At 40.9% G+C, this 22,867-nt stretch overlaps 1 protein-coding gene and 2 non-coding genes across 4 annotated transcripts in view; all 3 read right to left on the bottom strand.

The window, feature by feature from the left end:
- UBAP2 (ubiquitin associated protein 2) overlaps window positions 1–22,867 on the bottom strand; it is a 92,626-nt gene that overhangs the window by 32,131 nt on the left and 37,628 nt on the right. For both annotated transcript variants that reach the window (XM_039543632.1, XM_039543633.1), the window contains exons 9-16: window positions 21,796–21,848; window positions 16,432–16,499; window positions 15,208–15,397; window positions 14,180–14,402; window positions 12,508–12,782; window positions 11,779–11,951; window positions 10,003–10,213; window positions 6,930–6,969 (exon numbers count right to left, since the gene is read on the bottom strand). In XM_039543632.1, the coding sequence (XP_039399566.1) occupies window positions 6,930–6,969; window positions 10,003–10,213; window positions 11,779–11,951; window positions 12,508–12,782; window positions 14,180–14,402; window positions 15,208–15,397; window positions 16,432–16,499; window positions 21,796–21,848 (1,233 nt within the window). The remainder of the gene's footprint in view (window positions 1–6,929; window positions 6,970–10,002; window positions 10,214–11,778; window positions 11,952–12,507; window positions 12,783–14,179; window positions 14,403–15,207; window positions 15,398–16,431; window positions 16,500–21,795; window positions 21,849–22,867) is intronic.
- LOC120408807 lies at window positions 12,287–12,372 on the bottom strand. The gene has a single exon (XR_005600983.1). It is a non-coding gene; the product is annotated as a small nucleolar RNA SNORD121A (small nucleolar RNA).
- LOC120408806 lies at window positions 14,810–14,893 on the bottom strand. Its single transcript, XR_005600982.1, has one exon. It is a non-coding gene; the product is annotated as a small nucleolar RNA SNORD121A (small nucleolar RNA).

Genomic DNA, 22,867 nt, shown 5'->3' with positions numbered 1-22,867 from the left:
GGTTAGGGACACCATCCCTGCCCATCCTGGCTAATAGTTCCCTTTTGAACCCTGTTATAGTATTGGCCTAGTATTAGAAAGGGGAAACCAGGCAAGAGAACTGAAGAGAGGAGTGACATAGTTAGGGCAATGGGCAGGAATATAGTCCCAGCTGTCATATTTTGAAAGGATAGGAGGGGTTGGGGAAGGCATGATGTGGAAATCAGAGAGGAGGTGACAGAAGTCAAGATGGATGATTACGAGGACTTGAACTAGAGTTTTAACAGCATGGACAGAAAGAAAAAGGTCACAGTTTGAGTGTGTTAAGAAGGAAAAAAAAAGAAGGGTTTGAACATAGCCTGGATGTGTAGGGTAAGTGTGGGAGGAGTCAAAGATGGTCCCAAGTTTACAAACCTATATAAAACAGAGGACAGCAACGTTAACAGAAATTGAGGATTGGGGGTGGGCAGTGGGGACTCTCTATGAGCTAGATCAGGGGTCGGCAACCTCTGGCACGCAGCTCACCAGGGTAAGCACCCTAGCGGGCCAGGCCAGTTTGTTTACCTGCTGCATCGGCAGGTTCGGCCGATCGCGGCTCCCGCTGGCCGCGGGTCGCCGTCCCAGGCCAATGGGGGCGGCGGGAAGCAGCACGGGCAAGGGATGTGCTGGCCGCGGCAGGTAAACAAACTGGCCCGGGCTGCCAGGGTGCTCCTCCTGGCGAGTCGCGTGCCAGAGGTTGCCGACCCCTGAGCTAGATTCTAGAACAAATGCATAAAATGTAAGAGTTGTGAGGTCAGTTAAGGATGATTTACTTTGCACAGCAAAGAATTTGAGACTTAAAAAGTAGCCAAGTGGGTCTTCAGAGAACTTGGAAGATAAACAAATCCAATAAATAAAAAAGCAGGTCACTGTGCTATAGACAGGCAACTTCCACAGCTCCCTTGTGGCAGCTCATGTTTGGATTGTAAACCAATTTTCAACTGGAACAGTATTTTACAGATATTTTGAGAGCAACTGATTCAAAGATGGTAAATCAGCAGTCTCACAAGCTTTTTTCCCAACCTTAAACTGAATTTTGTGCTGATGAAAACATGCCAGGTTTACAGCTCTGGATACTAAAGACCTCTGTTCACAAAACTTGTATGAGAAAAGAGTACCTGAAGGACAAAGTGCCCTACTTCTGACACCAACCTTGAGGGCAGTTTTTGAGAGATGGATACCTTCCCAGAGTTGGGATGGACACAAGGTGTGGGGCTGAGGGGGTGGGTTTACAGGGAGATCAATTTGTGCTGCTACCCATAAAAAGGAACACAGACACGCTCATACAGGGCAGAAAAGCATAGTGTTATTGATAATAATAGGAATACCAGAAGTGATCCACAGGGGGTACTACCAGTAAGATAATACATGAAAAAAGGTTAAGCAAAAAGGCCAGACAGCCACTGCCTATGCATCAGCATGTTTTTCGCTCTACTGCAGCAGACAAGCCATCCAGCAGAGGGAGCATGTTGGCCAACCTTATTCCCAGAAGTTTGCTGCAGGATAACAAGAGAACAAAACAAAAGCCACATTCTTTTTGAACTCCACTAAAAATAGAATTACGATCTCTGTTCTCCAAATGGAAAGCTGGAAAATTGGTAATAAACATCTCTGACATCAATGTGGGCATGAGAATTAAAAAAGTAAAATTGGGAACTTCCCTATGACTCCAAGTCTATTCAGTGTTGCACATCTGGGAGCAAATTTAATAAGACTGATTTAACATTTCATTATTAGCAAACAAGTAAAAGTGCAGCTCACAGGAGAATATCGGGTTAGAGTTACCAGTGCCTTGTCCCTTTAAAAATTGAAGGTCTGCAAAGTCGCTTGAAATACAGTTTCAGAAAAGCATGAGAGAAATTAAACGACAAACCCCTGGGGAAAATGTGTCAACTTATCCCAGAAAACAACCAATTTTAAAGAAAGACTGTAAAACAACAGACAAGTGGGTGAGGTGGTATCTTCCACACCTTGTGTCTCTAATATCTTGGGACCAACACAGCTACACCACCACTGTAAACATTTAAAAACAGGAGAGATTGGGAACTACCACCAAAAGGACAGATTAACTGAGGCTAAGCAGTTGGATTTATCAAACTGAAAGTGGGATTTGAAAGCGGTACACTGAGATAACAGAAGCTGTAATTAGGACAGTTTGCCTTGGACTGAGCCTCAGGAGCTAGCTGGAAGGAAAGAACTAACCGAGCCTGCCAAAACTGAGGAACATCAAGGTCCTATAACCAGAGAAAAGATGCAATTGAACTCCACCTGCAGCTCTTAAGCCCAGCGCAAGAGCCAAAGGACACGTCAGGATTTCCTAGTCTGAGCACTTGATTTCAGAGAGAAAGTTCTGTTTGCCTCCCAAAGAGCTGACTCTGACCTAAGATATAATCCTGTCCTTGCAACAAAACACATTCCTCCGTTCAGTCCTGACAGGATATTCAGACTGTGATGCAACCTCGTTTAAAAGATAATCAAGTTGCACATGAGACCTTGTTTGAGAAGCTGCACACTGCTGTAGCTGAGGAAGCAGAGAAACACCAGAAGTTGGGGAATGGAGCGCATGCTATGGCAGCAGCTTGTAATTCTGTGAAACTGCCATATACAGAGCACAGGTCAGAAAGGGAAGCAGCACCTCCTCTTGAGTGAAAGGAATCTCCAAAGGTGACTTGCTGATGGATGAGATAAGGGAACTAAAGGCCAGTATTGATGAACTCAAAGGTGCAAGAGCTGAAATTAGTATAAGAAGTGAGCTGTCTGGGTGCACACAAAAGCGCTGAATGGTACAAGCACACATACAGGCAGGCAACCCCAGAAAAGAGGATGTGTTAGCTGCAGATCATCTGACAGAGGCAGTACTTGTGACCACCGTTTCAGATGTGTTACAGAACACTACCAATCAGATGTCATGCAGGAAAATCACAAGAGAGCAGAGGCAAAGCCGACACTATCAGATCTACCAGGATGGCCTGTATTTACCATTAAACACCCAAGCTGCAACCCAGAGTACCCAATTTAGGGTATGTCTACACTACAAGTGCTACAGCAGCACAAGTTGCAGCACTCCAGCTATGCCACTGTAGTGTAGACACTTGCTACAGCAACAAACAGGGTTTTTTCCCATCACTAATAAATCCATCCTCTCGAGAGGCAGCTAAATTGTTAGAAGATATGACGTGTGCATTTCGCTATTGGACAACGTTCTTGTGGACAGTGGCACTTTTGAAGAACACACAGAGAATGTAAGAAGAGTATTGCAACAGTCACAGAATAATTAAGATGAAAGTTTCTAGATATGACCTTTAAAACATTACTTGGGAATGATGGTATCTGATGAAGGTTATAAGATGGCTCCAGCTGACACCTTGATTCTGTGTTCTCGCAGAGAAACCACGGAACACAATAGGGGAACTTTGTAAACTGCTAGGCATCATCATCTACTATCGAAACTACATTCCAGACTTTTCTAGAATAGCACAGCCACTGTATGACTTGTTGATTGTTTCACTGGAATCTGACTCATCACTGTCAAAAGTGGTTTGGAAAAAGAAGAAAGCTAAAGGGCAAGGAAAGGCACTTGGACAGATATCCTCCAAACAGCCACTTATCTGGACTGAGCATCATCAAAACGTTTTAAAACACCAACAACAGCTTATCCTGATTTTGCGTAACCCTTTATCCTTCATGTAGATGCTTCCAATAAGGGACTAAGTGCAGTCTTCTATTAAATGTCAAGAAAGTAAATAGAGTAATTGGTATGAGTCAAGAACATGTACTACAGCTGAGGAGAATTATCACCTTCGCTAAGGAAAGCTGGAGTTTCTACCTTTGAAGTGGGCTGTTACTGACCATGATTATTTCTGTACACACAAAATCCATAGTTTACAGCAACAACAACCTGCTAATCTATGCTTTCACTTCTGCCAGGCTGAATGCCACAGCATACAGGCTTCAGAATTAGCTGACTAACTTCAAAGTTAAATATCATCTAGGGAAATCTAATGTGGAGCCAGATGGTTTATCCAGAGTGCCCCTTAATATAGAAAAATATATGACAGAATGCACAAGAGAGACAAGCAAAGACGTTAATGCTGTCTTTCAGTCCTTGGATGTACGAAAAGATGACACGGTATCTTAGTCAGCAGCTGTTACTACCACCCCTTTGCCAGTAGAAACTCATCTCTATGGGTATTAAATCCACCATAAAACCATTTCCACAAGAAGACATTTTGGAAGTTCTAAACGAAGATGCAGCTGTTGCTAAAATTCTTCATTATAAATCCATGGGGTAAAGACAAAATAACCAAGAGAACACAGGAGGCTATGGTAATATGCGTGTGAGTGGCACCACTGCATCTGGAAACAGATGGAATACTTTACCGAAAAACCAAATTACAAAATCAACTGGTATTACCTGAAAAATAAATAAGAAAGGGAATCAAGAGCTACATGAAGAGATGCATCCGAAGAAGTGGGTATTCACCCACGAAAGCTCATGCTCCAAAACGTCTGTTAGTCTATAAGGTGCCACAGGACTCTTTGCTGCTTATGAAGAGATGGGACATTTAAAAGCAGAGAAAGTAATCAGTCTTTCAAGAGATCGGTTTAATTGGCCACAGATGAAGGCAAAGATCAAACATTATGTTACTAGAGTCTGTACGTGAGTCAAGCAAAAGAAACCTCACCAGCCAACTAACAGTTACAATAGAACCATTTAAGTGTGAAAATAATGTATTCAGAAAGTTGTAGCATTATCGTTTCAATTTTACATCTCTCACAACCCCCTACCACCCATAAGGCAATGGGCAGGTAGAAAGGCAGAACTGAACTCTTCGCTATGTTCTGAACCTTGCTAGAAGAACAAAAGTCAAGCTGGAAAGTCTCCTTTAAGTAAGGTCATCGAAGTCTCTAACTGTACACAAAATGAAGCTACAGAGTTCTCCCCCTATGTATTATATGGAAGATCACCATGTTTGCCCATTGACATTGCATTTGGTTTACCTATAAACTCAATGTACACCTGGGCACCATAAAGATTAAGCTGCGAAATGGATACAGCAGATGAAAGAAGCTTATGAACGGGCATCAAAGTGTTCTCAAAAATCTGCTACTCATGGTAAATATCACTATGGTCAGAAAGTGCATGGTGCTGCCCTCCTGCCCGGTGACAGTACTTGTGCAGAATCTTTCAGAGAGGGTGACCAGGAAAATTAAGATCCTATTGGGAAGATAAGATTCATGTTTTATTTGAAAGGAAAGGGGATAGTCCAGTCTATGAATTAAAAAGCAAAAGATGGGGAAGGATGTTTTAAAGGAGTTCTCCACTGCAATCTTTTAGTTCCCTGTGACAGCTTGTCCTTGGATGTAACACCTTCTAAACCACAACAAAGGAAGAAACAGAGACCAAGGCAAACTAGCGCAACAAGAGATCAAAATGAGAACAAGCATTTGGGCTCCAGTGATTATGATAATGAGAGCGAAGATGAATTACATTATGTGATGGTACCAGATATTGCCCATGGCACAGATTCTGTGAATTCCAAGACAGAAGCATTTCATCCACATCTGGGAAATGAGGATGTGGTTGACCCTGTGAATTTGGAAACTGCATTAGACTGATGGGCCATTCACACCAGCCACTGAAAAACATGAATGGCAAAATGAGACGATGCAACCTGAAATCAGCAGTGCACAAGAGGGCAGATCACCAGAACAATCCACTGACACTCCAGGTCATCCAACTAGAAAAAGATGAGCCACACAGACCCAAAATATGAACATTTAGGGACACCTACTTATCAGTGCCTAAATCCAGCTACTGAACTAGTGAATGCACCATTTGGCTATCCTCATGTTTGTCAGATGCCATACCAAATGCTATTCTTGTACCTTATCCTGCAGTCTATCCAAGATGCATGTAATACTGGTAAAGTGATATTGACTCATGGTCTACTGCTCTAAAATTAAATGAGGCGTTTTATAATTCTGGATAGTTTGTTATGATGTTAATTTAGTATGTTCCCTAAATAGTCTGCCATATGCCCAGTGACTTCGAGTTATCATGATTATATCACTGCTCATACAGGAACTTTTATTTCTTAATATATGAATATCTTTAGGGATCTACGGTGTTCAGAACTGATTGTTCAGTTGGATTTTGGAACTAAAATTGCCAGACTTTCTACTTAATATGAAAAACTGAAGAGAGATGCATACATTTCCACCATCAGTACCAGAACGTGTGAGACACACACCCAAAGACACAGTTGAGAATGAAAGTTACGAGTTTAGGCATAAGCTTTCGTGGGCTAAAACTAGCATCACTTCATCAGATGCTAAAACCCACTTCATCAGATTGCATCTGATGAAGTGGGTTTTAGACCACGAAAGCTTATGCCCAAATAAATTTGTTAGTCTCTAAGGTGCCACAAGGACTCCTCAGTGTTTCTGCTGATACAGACTAACACGGCTACCACTCTGAAACCAGTTACGAGTTTGTGCAACTTGTAGACTTCTAATAAATCAAATGAATGGACTGTGTTATACAGAGTTAACAGAAATGTTGGGACAATGTTACATTTACATGGGGGGAGTGCAGCACTCAAAGGAACATCAGGGTTATATTTACCTATGCCCTGTCCCTTTAAGAATTGATGGTTTGCTGAGGGACTCAGAGGGGACAGCTCTGGTTGCGGCAGCGTGTGCTCTGAAAGGACCGAGTAGCAATGGGGCTTGTGCAAGCTGTGTGTTTATTTTCTGATACCAAGTTTAAAACTCAAACTGTTCAGCCAAAAATTAAACAGAGAAAGTTGTACAAAACCTTAAGTTATCTATTACAATGGCGTGCATGTTGAAGGGTAGGGGACGGCCAGAAAAACAGTTGTGTCTATAATGAAGCTTTATAAACTTACTGTCAAGAGTTGGCTGTGTTCGAACACCACTGTGCCCATTCTGTAAACAAAGGAAAAACAAATGAGTAAGCCACCTGACAGAGGTGGTATTAAAAACCCTACATGATTCAGACATTTAACAGGCTGCTCATTGCAAAACTTTATATTCATTCCAAACTGAAAGTCAAGAGGGACACAAAATAATCAACTGCCATTCCTTGGGCTAAACCAGGGGTAGGCAACCTATGGTACGGGTGCTGAAGGCGGCACGTGAGCTAATTTTCAGTGGCACTCATACTGCCTGGGTCCTGGCCACTGGTCTGGGGGCTCTGCATTTTATTTAATTTTAAATGAAGCTTCTTAAACATTTTAAAAACCTTATTTACTTTACATACAACAATAGTTTAGTTATATATTATAGACTTATAGAAAGAGACCTTCTAAGAATGTTAAAATGTATTACCGGCACGCAAAACCTTAAATTAGAGTGAATGAATGAAGACTTGGCACACCACTTCTGAAAGGTTGCTGACCCCTGGGCTAAATTATATAGTAGGAAACTGTAGGTACAATGTTGGAGAGAGACATCCCAGGGACACAGGAATAAAAATGAAACAAGAAGGTTGTATGAATGAGTGATGGTAAAGTCAGGGATACATGAGAAACTGTTGTCTCCCTGATCTAGCAGAACACACAACTGCATCTAGACAAATTACAGAGAGAGGCTGGAACTCTCCATTGAGAGATAAGGTTTGAGAGGAAACAATTGCTTCTTGGATCATTCTGGTCCACAAAAGTGGATGCTCTAGATTTATAATCCTGAGCACCATCACATAGGACTTGGTTCAGAAGGTAAATGTGATTGAGCCATTAAGTTACAGAGACCAGAATGTAATTCTGTTTGAAATTGCTGCAAGGAGCTCATACGGAGAAATACAAAGAAGATGTTATTGTCATTTAGATTCACAGATCTGTAGATTCCAAGGCCAGAAGGGACCATCGTGATTATCTAATCTGACCTCCTGTATAACACAGGCCAGAGAACTGCCCCCAAAATAATCCCTAGAGCAGATCTTTTAGAAAAACATCAAACTTGATTTAAAAATTGCTGGTGACAGAGAATCCATGACAACCCTTGGTAAGTGTTTCAAATGGTTATGACCCTCACTGTTAAAAATTTATGCCTTATTTCCAGTCTGAATTTGTCTAGCTTTGACTTTCAACCACTGGATCCTGGTATACATTTCTCTGCTAGCTTGAAAAGTCCTTTATCAAATGTGTACTCCCCATTTAGGTACTTATAAGACCATAATCATGTCATCCCTTAACTTTCTCTTTGTTAAGTTAAATGGACTGAGCTCCTTGAATATATCACTATAGGGCTTCTTTTCTAATCCTTAAATCATTCTTGTAGCTCTTCTCCAAACCCTCTCCAAATTATCAACACCCTTCTTGAATTGTGGACACGAGAATTGGACACCGTATTTTAACAGCAGTAACATCAGCGCCAAAAACAGAGGTAAAATAACCTAGCGACTTCTACATGAGATTCCCCTTTTTAATGCATCCAAGGATCGCATTAGCTCTTTTGGCCACAATGTCAGACTGGGAGCTCACGTTCACCTGATTAGACAACATGACCCCCAGTTCTTTTGCAGAATCATTGCTTCCCAAGACAGAGTTCTCCATGCTGTAAGTATGGTCTACGTTCTTTTTTTCCTAGATATTGATATTTAGCTGCATTAAAACACACATTGTTTGCTTTCATATAGTTTATCAAGTGATCCAGATTACTCTGAATCGGTGACCTGTCTGTTATTTACCCTCCCTCCAGTTTGTGTGTCATCTGCAAATTTTATCAGTGATTATTTTATGGTTTCCTCTAGGTAATTAATAAAAATGCTCAATAGTGTAGAACCAAGAACAGATCTCTGCAGGATCTCACTAGAAACATACCCACTCTATGATGATTCCCCGTTTACAATTACAATTTAAGACCTATCAATCAGCCAACTTCTAATCCATTTAATGTCTGCCTTGTTAATTTTATATCATTCTAGATTTTTAATCAAAATGTCAGCCAGCGCCAAGTCAAACACCTCACAGAAGTCTACGTATATTGCATCAAACACTATTATCTTTATCAACCAAATGCATAATCTCATCACAAAAAGATACCAAGCTAGTTTGGCAGGATCTATTTTTTATAAACCTGTGCTGATTGGCATTAACCCGCCTATAATTCTTTATTAGTTGAGCCCTGTATCAGCTACTCCATTATCTTACTCAGGATCAACGTCAGACTGACAGGCTTATAATTCCTCAGGTCATCCTAGCTACCCTTTTTAAATAATGGCACAACATTAGCTTTCTTCGTCTTCTGGAACTTCCCCAGTGTCTTCCCCAAGACTTACCGAAACTCTAACTCATCACTAACAGCCCAGTGTATTCTTCAGCCATCTCTCTTTAAATTCTTGGATGCAAGTTATGTGGACCTGCTGACCTTGTGATCTTTAAAATGTAATGAGCATGTTCTCTTTGATCTTGTATATTTTTATTATTTAACATTTATAATGTGGTTGTGCCTGAAGGCCCTAACCAGGTCAGGCCCCACTGTGTTATATGCTGTACAAATATAATAAACAGTATCTGCACCGAAGTTATGCTGGCAAGATATCATGGTAGCCATGTAATATCGATTTGTTTTTTTTAAAAACAAGATGCTAAGCTTCAGGAAGGAGGAGTCAGTCAAAATGAGAATGTTAGCTAGAAACAGACTGAAGAGCAAATCAAGAAATCAAAATCCATAGAAACATCACAAAGATCTGCATACCGGAGGACCGAAGGGCAAGAAAAGCAACAGCAAAGAACAACAGAGTTTGGGAGGGAGGGGGTCAAAAGAGAATCTTTTAACTAGTCCAAGAGATGTTAACAGACAAAAATATCATCTCTGTGTTAGCCACTGAAGTCTCAGAGTACAACTGCTATTGCTGAGCTCAACAAAACAGTTGAGCTATAGTCATAGTACGTCACCAACACCCAATTAACCTAATTAATTTATTTTCATTATCAAAGGTTTCTGAAATCTACTCACCGTGACTGCAACAGGGGTTGAATCCGATGGAGCCATGGAGCTTTGGTATGCTATCCTGCTATGCACAGAAGTCTGGTCATAGGAGGAAGAAGTTGTTACGGGGCTAGTGCTCTGGGATGAGCAGGTCAGACTGGAAGAAGTGATGGCAGAGGTTGTGTAGGTGGACTCCTGTACTGTATTGGATATTGGCAAAGAGGTATTCAAAGGATCACTGAAAAAAGTAAAAGTTATTTATCATCTCATTAAATGTCATTTCAGATACCTTCATGACATTACCAGCTTCTGCACCACAATCTGGAACTGGATACCCATTTGCTCAGCTAGAAGTTGCTCACGTTCCAGTTTCCAAGCATAACACAATTGAACGTGGGCCTAGGCAAAGTTACAGCGGGCCCTCTGCTCAGAGCCAGCATCTTCGCACCGCAACAGGAGGCATTTCCCCTTCCTAGGACAACTGTATTTTTCTCATCCCATGTTCCATTCTTCCTCCTCTCAAAAAGAGGCTAGCTATGATAATTGTTTTCCTGCTTTTTCCTGGCTAGAATTAATGTTATACTTCACAAGTGATTTCTTATGCTTTTAGATTGTAAGGTTTAGAGGGCAGACATCACCTCTTACCATGTGTTTGTACCAGAGCCCAGCATAATGGGGTCTGATCAGACTGAGGCCTTTAGTCAATATTCGAATACTTTGAGATCTACTGACAAAAGGCACTAAATAAGAGGTATTATTATTACACAACACTGCTGTAAATATACATGACAGTTTACATACACTGCCCTAGATCTTTCTAAACTCTTCACATTTGTTGCCTTTCCAGTATTGCTTGAGTGAACATCAGTCTTGTAGGACTTTACAGGTTAAAAAGCACTTTTTAAAAACTAAATTTTCTTGCCTGTGAAACAAACATTACTTTAAGACAGTTAACACAGCAAGTCATATTTTTCATGTCTTGGATACTGAAACTGGGTATCCCTCCATTTCTGTTTATATGGTCTCTTTCAGGCTCCCATACATTAGCACAATGCTGCAATGTTTGCTCTGCCAAAACTGGAAGGGGTGTTTTCCCCCTCCCTTCCTTTTTTAAGGTTTGTATTGCATTTTTTAAAACATTTACAAAAGTTAAGATGAATGGAGGAATTTATTTTTGCAAATCCTCCATCAACTTTTTAAGGAAGATTTTACACAAACAAAACTCTGAAAGAACATTTGAAAAGTAAGCATTTATTTGGCTACTATGTTTGCATTTCCCTTGTTTTTACTGGAGATATTAGCATTTTAATAAGGGCTTTCTGCCCACTTCAGAGCCTGGCTGCCTTTAGGCTGAGCTTACAGTGAAGTTAGACCTCAGTTTATGGTGTTGGTCTGCTGACAGATGGACGTTGTGATGCATTTATCTCTGCTGGGTCAATTATAAGAGAGATGGGCTGGGAGGGAGCCAAACCCTCACTTAAACAGCTTTGGGAATCAGTATAATTAAAAACGATAAAGTAACAATGTGAAGGGTAGCTCATGAAAAGAGCATTTAAGTTCAATTCATTCCCCCCTCCATGCCAACCCATTTTTCAGAATGTCTCTCTAGTCATCAGAAAAGGGACCATCCTCCTTTTAAGGGTGCCATCCTCAGAAAACAAAGACTGAGGCTTACAAGCAATTCTTTTGCTTTGAGACAGCTACACCAAACAGCCCCTGGGCACAAGAGACCTTGATCTTCACATGCCACTTTTTTTGGTACCAGAGAACACAGAAGGATGCAGGAATGGAACTCTTACGTACTTTACAGGTTTCGAGTACAAGCTGTTGCTGGGCACCTGGCTAATATTCTCATTGCTTGGGGCCGACCCAAACTCTGGGAGAGAAGGCTCTGACCCAAACTCCAGAGCTCCAAACTGAACATTTAACCCCGTCACATCGGCCGATCCAGGCATTTCCACTGCAGAAGCAGGGATCTGAAAGTAAAAGCAAAATCCTGTATCTACATAGTTTATATGAAAGAAATCATTCATGAACCACCTTGGACTCTAGGGAACTACAAACATACAGAACACCAAGTATGTAACTTGGTTACAATCTCATAGCCTTGGCTTCTAACCTGAATCTGTTGGTCACTGCAGCTGCCTCTCAGATGGAGCTGCATAATTTCACCTAACTAGAAACCCTCTAGCTTAAAATTGAATTTGTCAGTCCCACATACTTTTGGGGGCCTAAGAGATTAATTCATACTGTCCTCTGTGCCTACTAAAAAGTATTTTGTTTTAAGCATTCACCTCCCAGTCACTAGTTAGTCCAAAAACACTCAGAAATGGTTGAATTTCCACACAAAGCAATCAGATATGTGCTTGGAAAATACCACATCACTGTCTTCTGGACTATAAAGCCACCCATCTTAAAATTCCCTGTTTTAAACCCAAAAGTGCATCAAGACTGCCCTATAAAGTTTCCCCACGCCCCCATGTATCTTAAAGCCTATATTTGCCATATATTTGCCCCTGCTGTGTTACCCACCTTAGAAGCCGGGGGTATCCTCCGTTTCGGTGGTTTGATCTGTTTCTGCTGTGTTTGATGGGCAGACACTGCATGGTTATCCATAGACATGCTAGGGAGCTGCAGCATTTTGCTTGCAGCCATAGAACTGTCTACTGGTGATGGCTCTCGGAGTTTTACTTGGGAGGAGAAGGACTCCAATCCAGGAGGAGGAACAGGGACTGCTTGTGTCTGCTGTTGCTGTCGTTGGGTCAGCTGGCTGAGAACTGGGGATGGTTCAGGCTGGGATTTAAAGTCTAGCCAGCATTTGGGAAAAGAAAATCACAATTGATGCATTAAACTCTGCTCCCAGGACTTTTATGTTCCATCTCTGTAGTTGAAGACTCAGTGCTTTTATTCACCCCTCTCAGACCTATTGCTGCAGACTGTGTGCAGACTCTGTCAGTTGTCAACGCATTATTTTACATGAGCTTCAGATTTTGAAGATTATTTTTGCAACCACAGAGCTGGCAACTTAATTTTCTCTTTTGAAATGAAAACTGAGATTCTGCGATAGGACTAAATGGCAATTTTTTTAAAATAGGGAATTAGGCAGCTGTTCATATGGCCACACAACTGCATTATACTCAAGTCCCTAGCAGAAATGCTATGTATTATTTTAGTTAGACCTTGCACCGCTCTGCAGTGTGAAGACCTGTCTGAAAGTGGGACTCTTAAATGCAGAAAGTGCAATTCACAATAAAAGCTAAAACTCATGACTTTTGGAGAACAGGCTTATAAGCAATGATTCAAAACTATGGTTCACAAACACAAGAGGTTCACAGAAGATTGCAGGTTACATGTTGCCAGCTTCTTATTTTCAGCTGCTAAACTGCATTAAAATGCAGCTGAAAACAAATATTTTCTTAATATTACTTTATGTGAACAATTGTGGTTGCTAGCACAATGGCTGCTTCTATACTGGCAAAACCAGGACCTATAATTCTCCACAGTAGGAGCATCACTGGAAGCAACAGTGTAGAGATTGCTCAAGCAATTTTTATCACTGCCTTGTCTAACCCTCCTCAGAGAAGGGTCTACGTAATTGTGAATGGAAGGTATGGTGATCTACTCCATCGTGGACAGAAAGGGAAGTATGCAGGATGCAGGTGGTCCCAGGATTAAGACGTGATCCACACTATTAAAGAGCCAGAGAATGCATCATAAGGTGGTATTAACTTAGTCTAGCATTGAAACTTTATACTTTGTCACTAGTAGAAGTACAGTCAAGGTAAAATAAAAAGGTATTTCCCCAGGATTCCTAGAGACATTTACAGTCATACTTTATATGAAGGTTCCATTTACAAACAGTTTATAAAAGTTTAGTAATAGATTTTTAAATAAATGGCTAACCAATTGCCAGAGATGAGCCAAACAGGCTGCTTACAACCATTTTTAACACTTTCTACTGAAGCCATCTATAAAAATATTTATGACGTCTATTATGCTTATAACATATATAACTTATTAACCTTTTATGAATAGAACTCAATATCATGTGATCAAGTTTACTAGTCTCCTTTAGGAATCTAATTTCAAAAGAGAAGCCATTTCTCAATATTTTAAAAATATCTCTTACATAACATCTGCCACTGAAGAGTCAAAGTTCCACAGTCAATGGCTTAAAAAAACACCCCAATATCTAAACACTTACCAAACTGACTGAGGACAGAGGATTGGCTAATAGGGGGTTTTAGATCCCAGGATGATGTGGTGGTAGTGGTGGTGGCAGTGGAGCTACTGCTGTTTTGCTGAGGGCTCGGAGAGGTGAACTGATCCAAACCTGGAGACTTCAACTGGTCCAAGAGCGGAGATCCAGTGGAGTTTGCTAATTTAGAGGATCCAAGTTCTCCAAACCCAGAACAGAGAACTGAAGTCTAGCAAGAAAATAAGGGAAAAAAATATTTCACTAAATGTTAACATGACCAAACCTGTGAGGTCTGAGTTAATCGCTCCCATTGGCAGCAATTCAATTCATACTTTATCCCCAGATTTCTAATTAAAAGTGAAAAGTTAAAACTTAGCAAGAAAATCCAACTGAGCACTAACAATAGGGGGCCAGATCCCCAGCTATTGTATATTGGTTTAGCTCCACAACTATTAATGGAAGTATGTTGATTTACCCAAGCTAAGGATCTGACCCATGTAGTTTTGTCTATATAGTGCCTTAAAACAATGTAAAGGTAAAGTTACTGGCAAGAGTATTTAATTTGTTTCAAAACATTTACCTACATCTAATCTCCAACTCTATTAAAACTAACAAAGGGTAGCCAACTTTCCATTAGTCCAGAAAACTCAGTAATAGTTGATTTCCACACAGACCAGTCAGATATGTGCTTGGAAAATACCACATCACAGTCTTCTGGCCTAGAATTCAATGCTTTATAAACAAAGATTTTCATTTTAATCAATATGCAGAAAACTTATTTGCTCTTTTCTCAAGAACCAAAACAAGTAGTTCACTTAAACAGACAAGTAACAAGCCTGTGAGCACAAAAAGGTCCATCTGATACTTTTTTTTTTGGTGAGGACATTCTTAGTCCAGTGTCCTCTTATATACTTCAATACCACTTGCAATTTAAGTGCTGCAAAGAAAAGTTATGAAAAAACAAGAAACTGAAAAAGTATAAAGAGTTTATTCCTTAAGATCCTGAGTCTTTAAAAAGCCAAGATTAATTTTACCAGACTCTGAGGAGAATAGGAGTTGACAGCACTGGAATTGCCAGGTCCTGATGCCATCTGGGTGTTGTGTTGGGAATTCGTGAAGACTAGGGCTTGGCCAAAGTTCTGCTGTTGGGGAGACTCGAAAGAGTTGCCTTCTGTTTCTTGGCTTGAAGTCACAGGCTTCTGAAGTAACGTTACTAGGTCAATGCTACAAGAAAGAGTAAGCTGTCATCAAATGCTCACAATTGGGATATTTGAGGAGTGAAAGAAGATCAAATAACTAAGATCCATACGAAGAACACTATGCTAGCAACATTATTTAACCTTTCTAGGTCTCATCTCTGCAGCACACAGCACCTCTAGGAAAAGCGAGAAACCAGCTTTCTACTCAAATGGCAAGGTCCTGCCAACTGCTCGAGCACAGGGTTATTACCGCTGCCACATTTACTGCTTCAGAATTGAATAAAACCTTGCATTTTGTTCTGTATTTTAGCATTTCAAAGTGAAATGCAGTGCAATTTGAATATCATAATTTCTCTTGGGTATGTCCAAAGTACTTACCACCATGGTAGCTAACCACCCATTGGCTTACCTGGTAAGCTCATGGAGATCAACATGATTGAGCCATGGGAAGTAAGTGAAAAGAGATGTTATTTGCTTACTTGAGTGGATCTTGCCACTCAGTCAGTATGTACTTTACATGTCTGTAGCACCTGCAACCTGAGAATCTCAAGGTGTTTTACAAATATTACTGCATCAAGCTTGCCCCCCTCCATGAGGTGAGTATTATTCCCATTTTGTAGATGGGGAAACTCACGCACATAGCAGTGAGGTGACTAGCCCATTATCACACAGGAATTCTGTGGCAGAAGCAGGAACAGAACACTAGGCATGTGTCTGAATTTGCTCCACATTACACAACATTAGGATTTGGAACACACGCCTTTCATATACTTAATATGGCTTCTTGTACACTACAGTGTAGTCAGAGCCTAATATTAGATAAAATCAGGTGTTAATACTAAAACAAATTCACCCCAAAAATTCTGATTAGACATGAGCTTGTCCATTCACATCCATGCCACCTCCTGGGGGCAAACACAGGATTGTTTTCTAGTATTTTATCGAACTGAACTTTAAAGTGTGCCAAATGCTGAAACTTCAACAACTTTACAGGGAGTGCATGAAAGAGTTTAGGCTGTAAGAACATTCAATGGAACAAAGATATAAATCCTCCCCTACCTTTGCCCAGGAGTGATGTGATTCTCAGCTGGAACAGAAGATGCAGTGAAAACCTTTGTTTCAGAAAGCTGAGAAAGGGGGAAGAAAAAAGGAGAGAGAAAGTGTATTTTAGTTATATGTGCATTGAAAGTTTACATGCAGCAATATTCAAAATAAATAATCCAACCCTGGTTATGTAACTTAAAGAGATCAGTAATACCAAATCATAGTAAAAAGTTGCACTGCAGATCACCTTTAAAGGACAAAGAAAACACAGCCCAATTTTAATAAGGACGTGTACACAGTTCTGCACTGATTTAAACACATTGGTGTAAGGCCTGGTCTACACACAGATTTTGTACCAATATAACTGTGTGTGTTAGGGGGGTGGTTTTTTTTTACCCAAATAGTTGCATCATTACAGACCCTAATGTGAATGCAGTTATAGTGGCATAAAGATGCCTTATACTGGCATAAATTAGTTTATTCTCATAATGGACAGGGAATAAGATATAACAGTACAACATAAGCATCTTTCTACTGGCATAACCGTGTCCACTCTAGGGGAATTGTGCTGCTTTTACTACACCAGTATAGTTAAAGCAAGCCAACTTTTGTGTTTGAACAAGCCTTAAGAAACCAACTTAGTTAAACTGATGAAACCCCCTTTGGTGTGGATGCAGTTACACCGATATAAGGGATTATATTTCTATAGCTGTTAAACTGATAAGTTAAGTTCAAACAGATACAAGAGTGCTCACACACAACATCACTCTCCTTTAACTAATTCAGTATAAAATCATCTCCTTAGTTATATCGGTACAACTTTATGTGTAGACCAAGCCTAAGAACAGCTGACCTACCAAAGGAGTGAGCAAGCATTTCACTAGAGTTTGAAGGTTGGGTCCCTTCTCCTTTAAAGCCTTACACGTTCTTAACTTTATACAATGTGAGCAGTCCCACTGAGGTCTTGGAAAGCAAGAGCCAAATTCATCTCTGCCACACTGTGTGCAGTTCCACTGACATCATTGGGAGTTACATCCCTAAATAGGCTACAGTTATTAAATCAAATTGCAAGAGTGCTCATCTGATTAGGGTTCTTTTATGGAACAATGTTCATCCAAATTGAGCGTTACATGCCAGGACTGATTCTGATGTGTATTTTAAAAGGTGAATGCCTCCCACCAACAGAGGCAAAGATCTAGTTCCGTGGTGTTGGAAGAGTGGGTTGACAGCTGGATGAATGCGTTTTGGATTTTATGCTGGAACACAGTTCATGCAAAGTACGGTGTGTTATGAGAAAGTGCAACTCCTAGCTCCTCCTCCATTCCCCCCGTGCTGCCTCTGCCAGTTCTTATTTTAAACTTCGTTCTTTGAGGCAGAGATTCCAACTACATCTGTTATGTAAACCACCATACATACACAGCACTATATACATAATGAATAAGGCTAAGATTTTGTCAAGGTTATTTTTAGCTCTGACCCAGGGGGTTGGGTGGGCTTGCGAACCTGTGCCATAAGGTCCGCACTGCTATTTGTAGTGCGCTAGCTCGAGCCAAACTAGCTGTCTACCCAGGCTGGGAGGTACACTCCCAGCTGCAGTGTAGACATACCCATTAGAGTCCTGATTTTGGCGGTTTGTTACTCTTACTTTGTATTTCGCTTCAGTTCTTAAATACACATCTTGAGTATTTGCTCCCAAGCCATATTAGCTGGGTGTGAGAGATGGTTGGCAGCTGGTAAACGTTGCATACTTGGTGACTAGGCAAAGGTTTTACAATTGGAACTTTGCTGATGTTTGTATTTGAAAGGATATCGCTGTAAGAAGGGGAGGCGACCCTGTGAAGTTGACTTTTAAAAGCAATTGATGATCATTGTTTGTCATCCACCTATTTTTAGGAATGTGCTAGTACATTAGTGAAGGGTGTGTTTGTTGTGTAGCACAACTGGTTATCCCAGACAGTTACTCAGAAGCAGATAAAATTGCTTCTGAGAAACTCTGGTGGCATCCGTTTCAGCTGCTGCACATGTCATGGGCTCTGACAAATGCCATAATCCCAGCAGACTCTCAAATCTGCTGCTTGTTTACTGTTTGCCACAGTCCATAGCATAAATGTAATACAGCAGAGCTACTAACCTGCATCTTGGGCGTTGTTTTGCATGCAATTATACTTGGATAGAGAACGTTTTTTCCCTTTCATGCCCAAGACGCGCTTTTGAAATTGTCTCAAGTCTGTCAAGCTCTGTAGCCAACCTGCTTTCAGGGTTTGTCAGTGTTTTTAGTCACTGTTGATCATACTCCAGGTTAAGTGAGCATGGGAAACTGTTAATGTTATATTGAGGATTTAATATTTAACTAAGGGGTGGCAGATCACAGCCTACCACTCCGCTCTTAACTGACCTCTTAGTGCCATAATAATGCAGGAATCTCACAAGGCTGCAGAAAGCATAGTACAGTGTATGCTACAATAACACGTAATGAGGGAAAGGCGCTATAGATGGAGCAGGAACCTTTACTATGAATTTATTTGGGCTGAAATTAAACGCTTAACCTTCTTTATTGTCCATTATTAAGGCTATGATTTAGTCATGGCAGTCACAGATTCCATGACTTTACCGGACCTCCGTGACTTCTACACTTCAGGAGGTGGGGGGTGGGACTGTGCGCCCTTGCCCTGCAACTGGGGGTGGCTGGAAGCAGGTCCCTGCATCCAGGGTCGTGCAGCCAGCCCCGTGGCTTCTGGGAGCTTCCGCCGGGGGCTGCAGCTTGGGCAGCGCACTCCAGCCCTGCAGTGTCCCGGGCTAGGCAGGGCCATGCCCCTTAGCCCCGTAGCTTCCCAGGGCTGTGCACCACCCCTCCCAGCTGTAGCCAGGGCTTGGCGGGGGGCTGCAGTTGGGGCCGCACATCCCTGTCCCGCAGCTACAGCTAGTTCTGGAGAAGGGGCTGTGTGTCCCCTGTGGTGGTTCTTCCCCCCACCTCCCTCCGTAGCTGCTGGAGCCGGGGCTGTGCCTGTTGGGTCCCCCCAAGCCCCCAATGGGACTCCATCCCTCCCCCTAGCTAGCCCTGGCCTCCGGTTATTTTTAGTAAAGTCATGGACAGGTCACAGGCTCATTGAATTTGTTTCTTGCCTGTGACTTGTCCATGACTTTTACTAAAAATAACCTTGACAAAATCTTAGCCTTATTCATTATGTATATAGTGCTGTGTATGTATGGTGCTTTACATAACAGATGTAGTTGGAATCTCTGCCTCAAAGAACGAAGTTTAAAATAAGAACTGGCAGAGGCAGCACGGGGGGAATGGAGGAGGAGCTAGGAGTTGCAAATAACTGGGCTGGGAGGCACCCTCCCAGCAACACTGTTACTGAGGCCAAAGAAGTTAAAACTAAATGAAATTGATGGTTTTCATGTCATCTTAAATCCTGTTTAAGGGACACTGCCAATTTAATCACACTTCTGTCCATTTTTTTTTTTTAAATAGGAGACTGGTTGTAAAAACTGGCAGGAAGACTGAGGACCAACTGTAGTACCTGAAAATCTATTTGCTTTTAATTTGACTTGCCTTCACATTGACACTGTCCCTTTAACAAAATACAATTTCATATATTAGATACACAAGATAGGTGAAGTAATATCTTCATATATTGTAATTCCAAGTGTCTATTACTGTTTAAACAGAATGGAGAGTATCACTATTCTAGATTCGTAGAGTTTAAGACCAGAAGAAACCATTAGATCATTTAGTCTGCCCTCCTGTATATCACAGGCCATTAAATTTCACCCAATTACCCCTGTATTGAGCCCAATAGCTTGCATTTGACTAAAGCACAATCTGCACTTGGCTAAAGTATATTTCTAATTTAAATTAGTCTACCTTTGGCTTCCAGCCATTGGTTCTGGCTATGCCTTTCCTCACCAGATTAAAGAGCCTTTTAATAGCCTATACTTTTTCCATGTGAAGGAATCAATGCTTTTGTCCACTGAGAGACTGGATTCCACTAACAGTTTGTAATAGACCAGCCACTGAAGTCATTAGTTTCTTGCATGAGTATAGTTGGCGGGCCAGAATAGAGGGATCCCTGACGTGAAGTGAGACAAAGTTAGCCCCGAATCCTGTAACGAACTCCATGTAGGCCAACCCCTGTGCCCACATGGAAGCACATGACTTCGACGATGCTCCAAATGGATGCAGGGGTTAGCCTGCATAGAGTTCTTTGAACAAGTTAGGCCTTGCTCCTGTAATAAGCCCAGTTATTTGACTATACTATACCAACAGAACCACTCCTCGGACATTAAAAAATAGAAGACAGATTTCTAATTATTCTAAAACTGACACCTTTAAAGAATTCACACGGGATAATAATACTTTTATAGCACTTTTAATACTTTCCAGATTACAACCTCCTTGGAAGCTAAGAAAGAATTTTCAGATTTGTCTTTCAAGTGAGACACTCCTCTCTCCAGTAAGAACCAAAACCACCACCGTTCTCGACCCAAACATTCTGAAGCAAACTCTTCTCTTAGGAAAATGAGCTTAGAATATCTGATGTCCACATACAACAGAAAGGCCTTGATTTTTAAAGTTCTCCGTTTCCTTATCAAATTTCTCCACTCCACCCCAAACTCCTCTAACCTGCATACACACAGTGGTTTGTTATTGTGGGTTCCTCAGACTGGGCTGGTAGGTATTAATATTATTAGAATACCAAAAATGTGCTAAGTGCTTTACAGATATGAAGCAAGGCTATTGGCCTGAGAAAAATACATGGACACAGATTTGGGGGGGGGGGGCGGGCGGGGGAGGAACGTAACAAAAAAAATGTGATTATGTGATGATATAATCTTGATTTTTTTTAACAGTCTGTTAACACAGACTGACTGACTCATGTTTTGAAAAAATTAAAAGAATGATACAGATCTTATAAACAAAAAAAAATGGATCAAAATTTGGGCAGTCATTAAGTTTTAATACTTAATCTTCCAGTTCATAAAGATAATTATATAAAAAAAAGTCTCATGATGCTAAGAGTGTAAGCTCTAGACAATGCAAGGAGAAATGTGCATGATTAACTCTCATAAGTGCTAAATAGTAGAATTGGGTTAAGAGTTAAAATATTTTAACTGTAAAAAATATGTAAAATTCTTGTATTCACAAATAGTTCATCCTGACTGATAAAATGGGGAATAATATTTTTACATTATTTGAATCAAAAAGTACAATGAAATTCATCAAATAATTGATTTTATGATCTCCATTAAATAGGAATGAACTACAACCCCCCCCATACGTTTCAAAGTATTACACAAGACATTTTTGACTTCTGAAGGAGATGCAAAGACAGTACAGAGTGAATAATTGCTGCCTACCCATCCACATATACTTACGTCTTCATTCCAGTCTTCTGCCGTCCATTCTTCTATTGAATTCTTCCATGCTCCTGTTGCAGTATGGGAGAGAAGAGAAATTAGGCACAAACCCTAAAGCCCAATATCATATTTCAGTTTGCACATTAAAAGCCATCTTACCATCCATCTCTAATTACAGTTGTGAATGCAGTACATGCAGGAAATTATGGTCAGGACCATGAGATGCTCTACAGAGTTAGGGTCTTTTTGGGAGATATTTTTAACATGTTCTCTAGAATTTAAGGATATTTCTAGCCCTTCTGGTACCAGAGATGGTTTATGTTAAAGGAAAGACTATAGTGTCCTTAAATCAGCCATCATACTCAATAGCACCAAGCATGGTGAGAAATTCACCCCACTCACCTTTCCCTGATGATTAAACTTAATGATGGAATCCTAAAGCAGAGTAGAATCTGAGCTCTGAACCACCATAAACATGGGATCCATACTGGCTGCATAGTGGAGCAAGACCTGCTTAGACTTCCAAAGTCTGCATCTGGACCAGTGATACTCAGACCTCAGTGGTTCGGGAGCCAAATCAGTGATCAACATAACCCAAAAGAGCCACAGTAGTGTGAATTCATTTTTTTATTTACTGTTTATATATATATTTCTCACAGCAAAATGACTGACCAAGTATTATTTTAACAACTACAATTGGTAAGCAACATAGTAAAAGCATCCTGATTGGTTAATAACTTAAGATTGGCTAATAATTAAATCACACAGTGTTTTAATATCATCATGTGCTGTAAAGAGCCACTTGCGGTTTGCGTGCCTCAGTCTGCGCATCACTGGTCCGTACCCGCCTGAGCTGAAAGCACATAGTGGTGTCCCCTTTAGGACATTCCCTTCCTGCCTGCTGGCTGTCTCCTCAGGCCAGAATAACCCCATTCCACTTTCCCCTGAGTTGGAAGAGAGCCATTTTACAGGAAAAAAATCTCTCATTCCTACTGTGGCAGCATGGTGGTTGGTCTGCCACTCCAGCTGCAGCATGGTGCCAAGCCAGTTATGTCACAAGTTGTAGAGAGCAGGCAGACTAACACTTGCA

Source organism: Mauremys reevesii, linkage group 6 (assembly GCF_016161935.1).
Source record: "Mauremys reevesii isolate NIE-2019 linkage group 6, ASM1616193v1, whole genome shotgun sequence".
Classification (NCBI taxonomy): Eukaryota; Metazoa; Chordata; order Testudines; family Geoemydidae; genus Mauremys; species Mauremys reevesii.
Note: the sequence above shows the minus strand (reverse complement) of the source record. Positions and strands in the feature narration are given on the sequence as shown.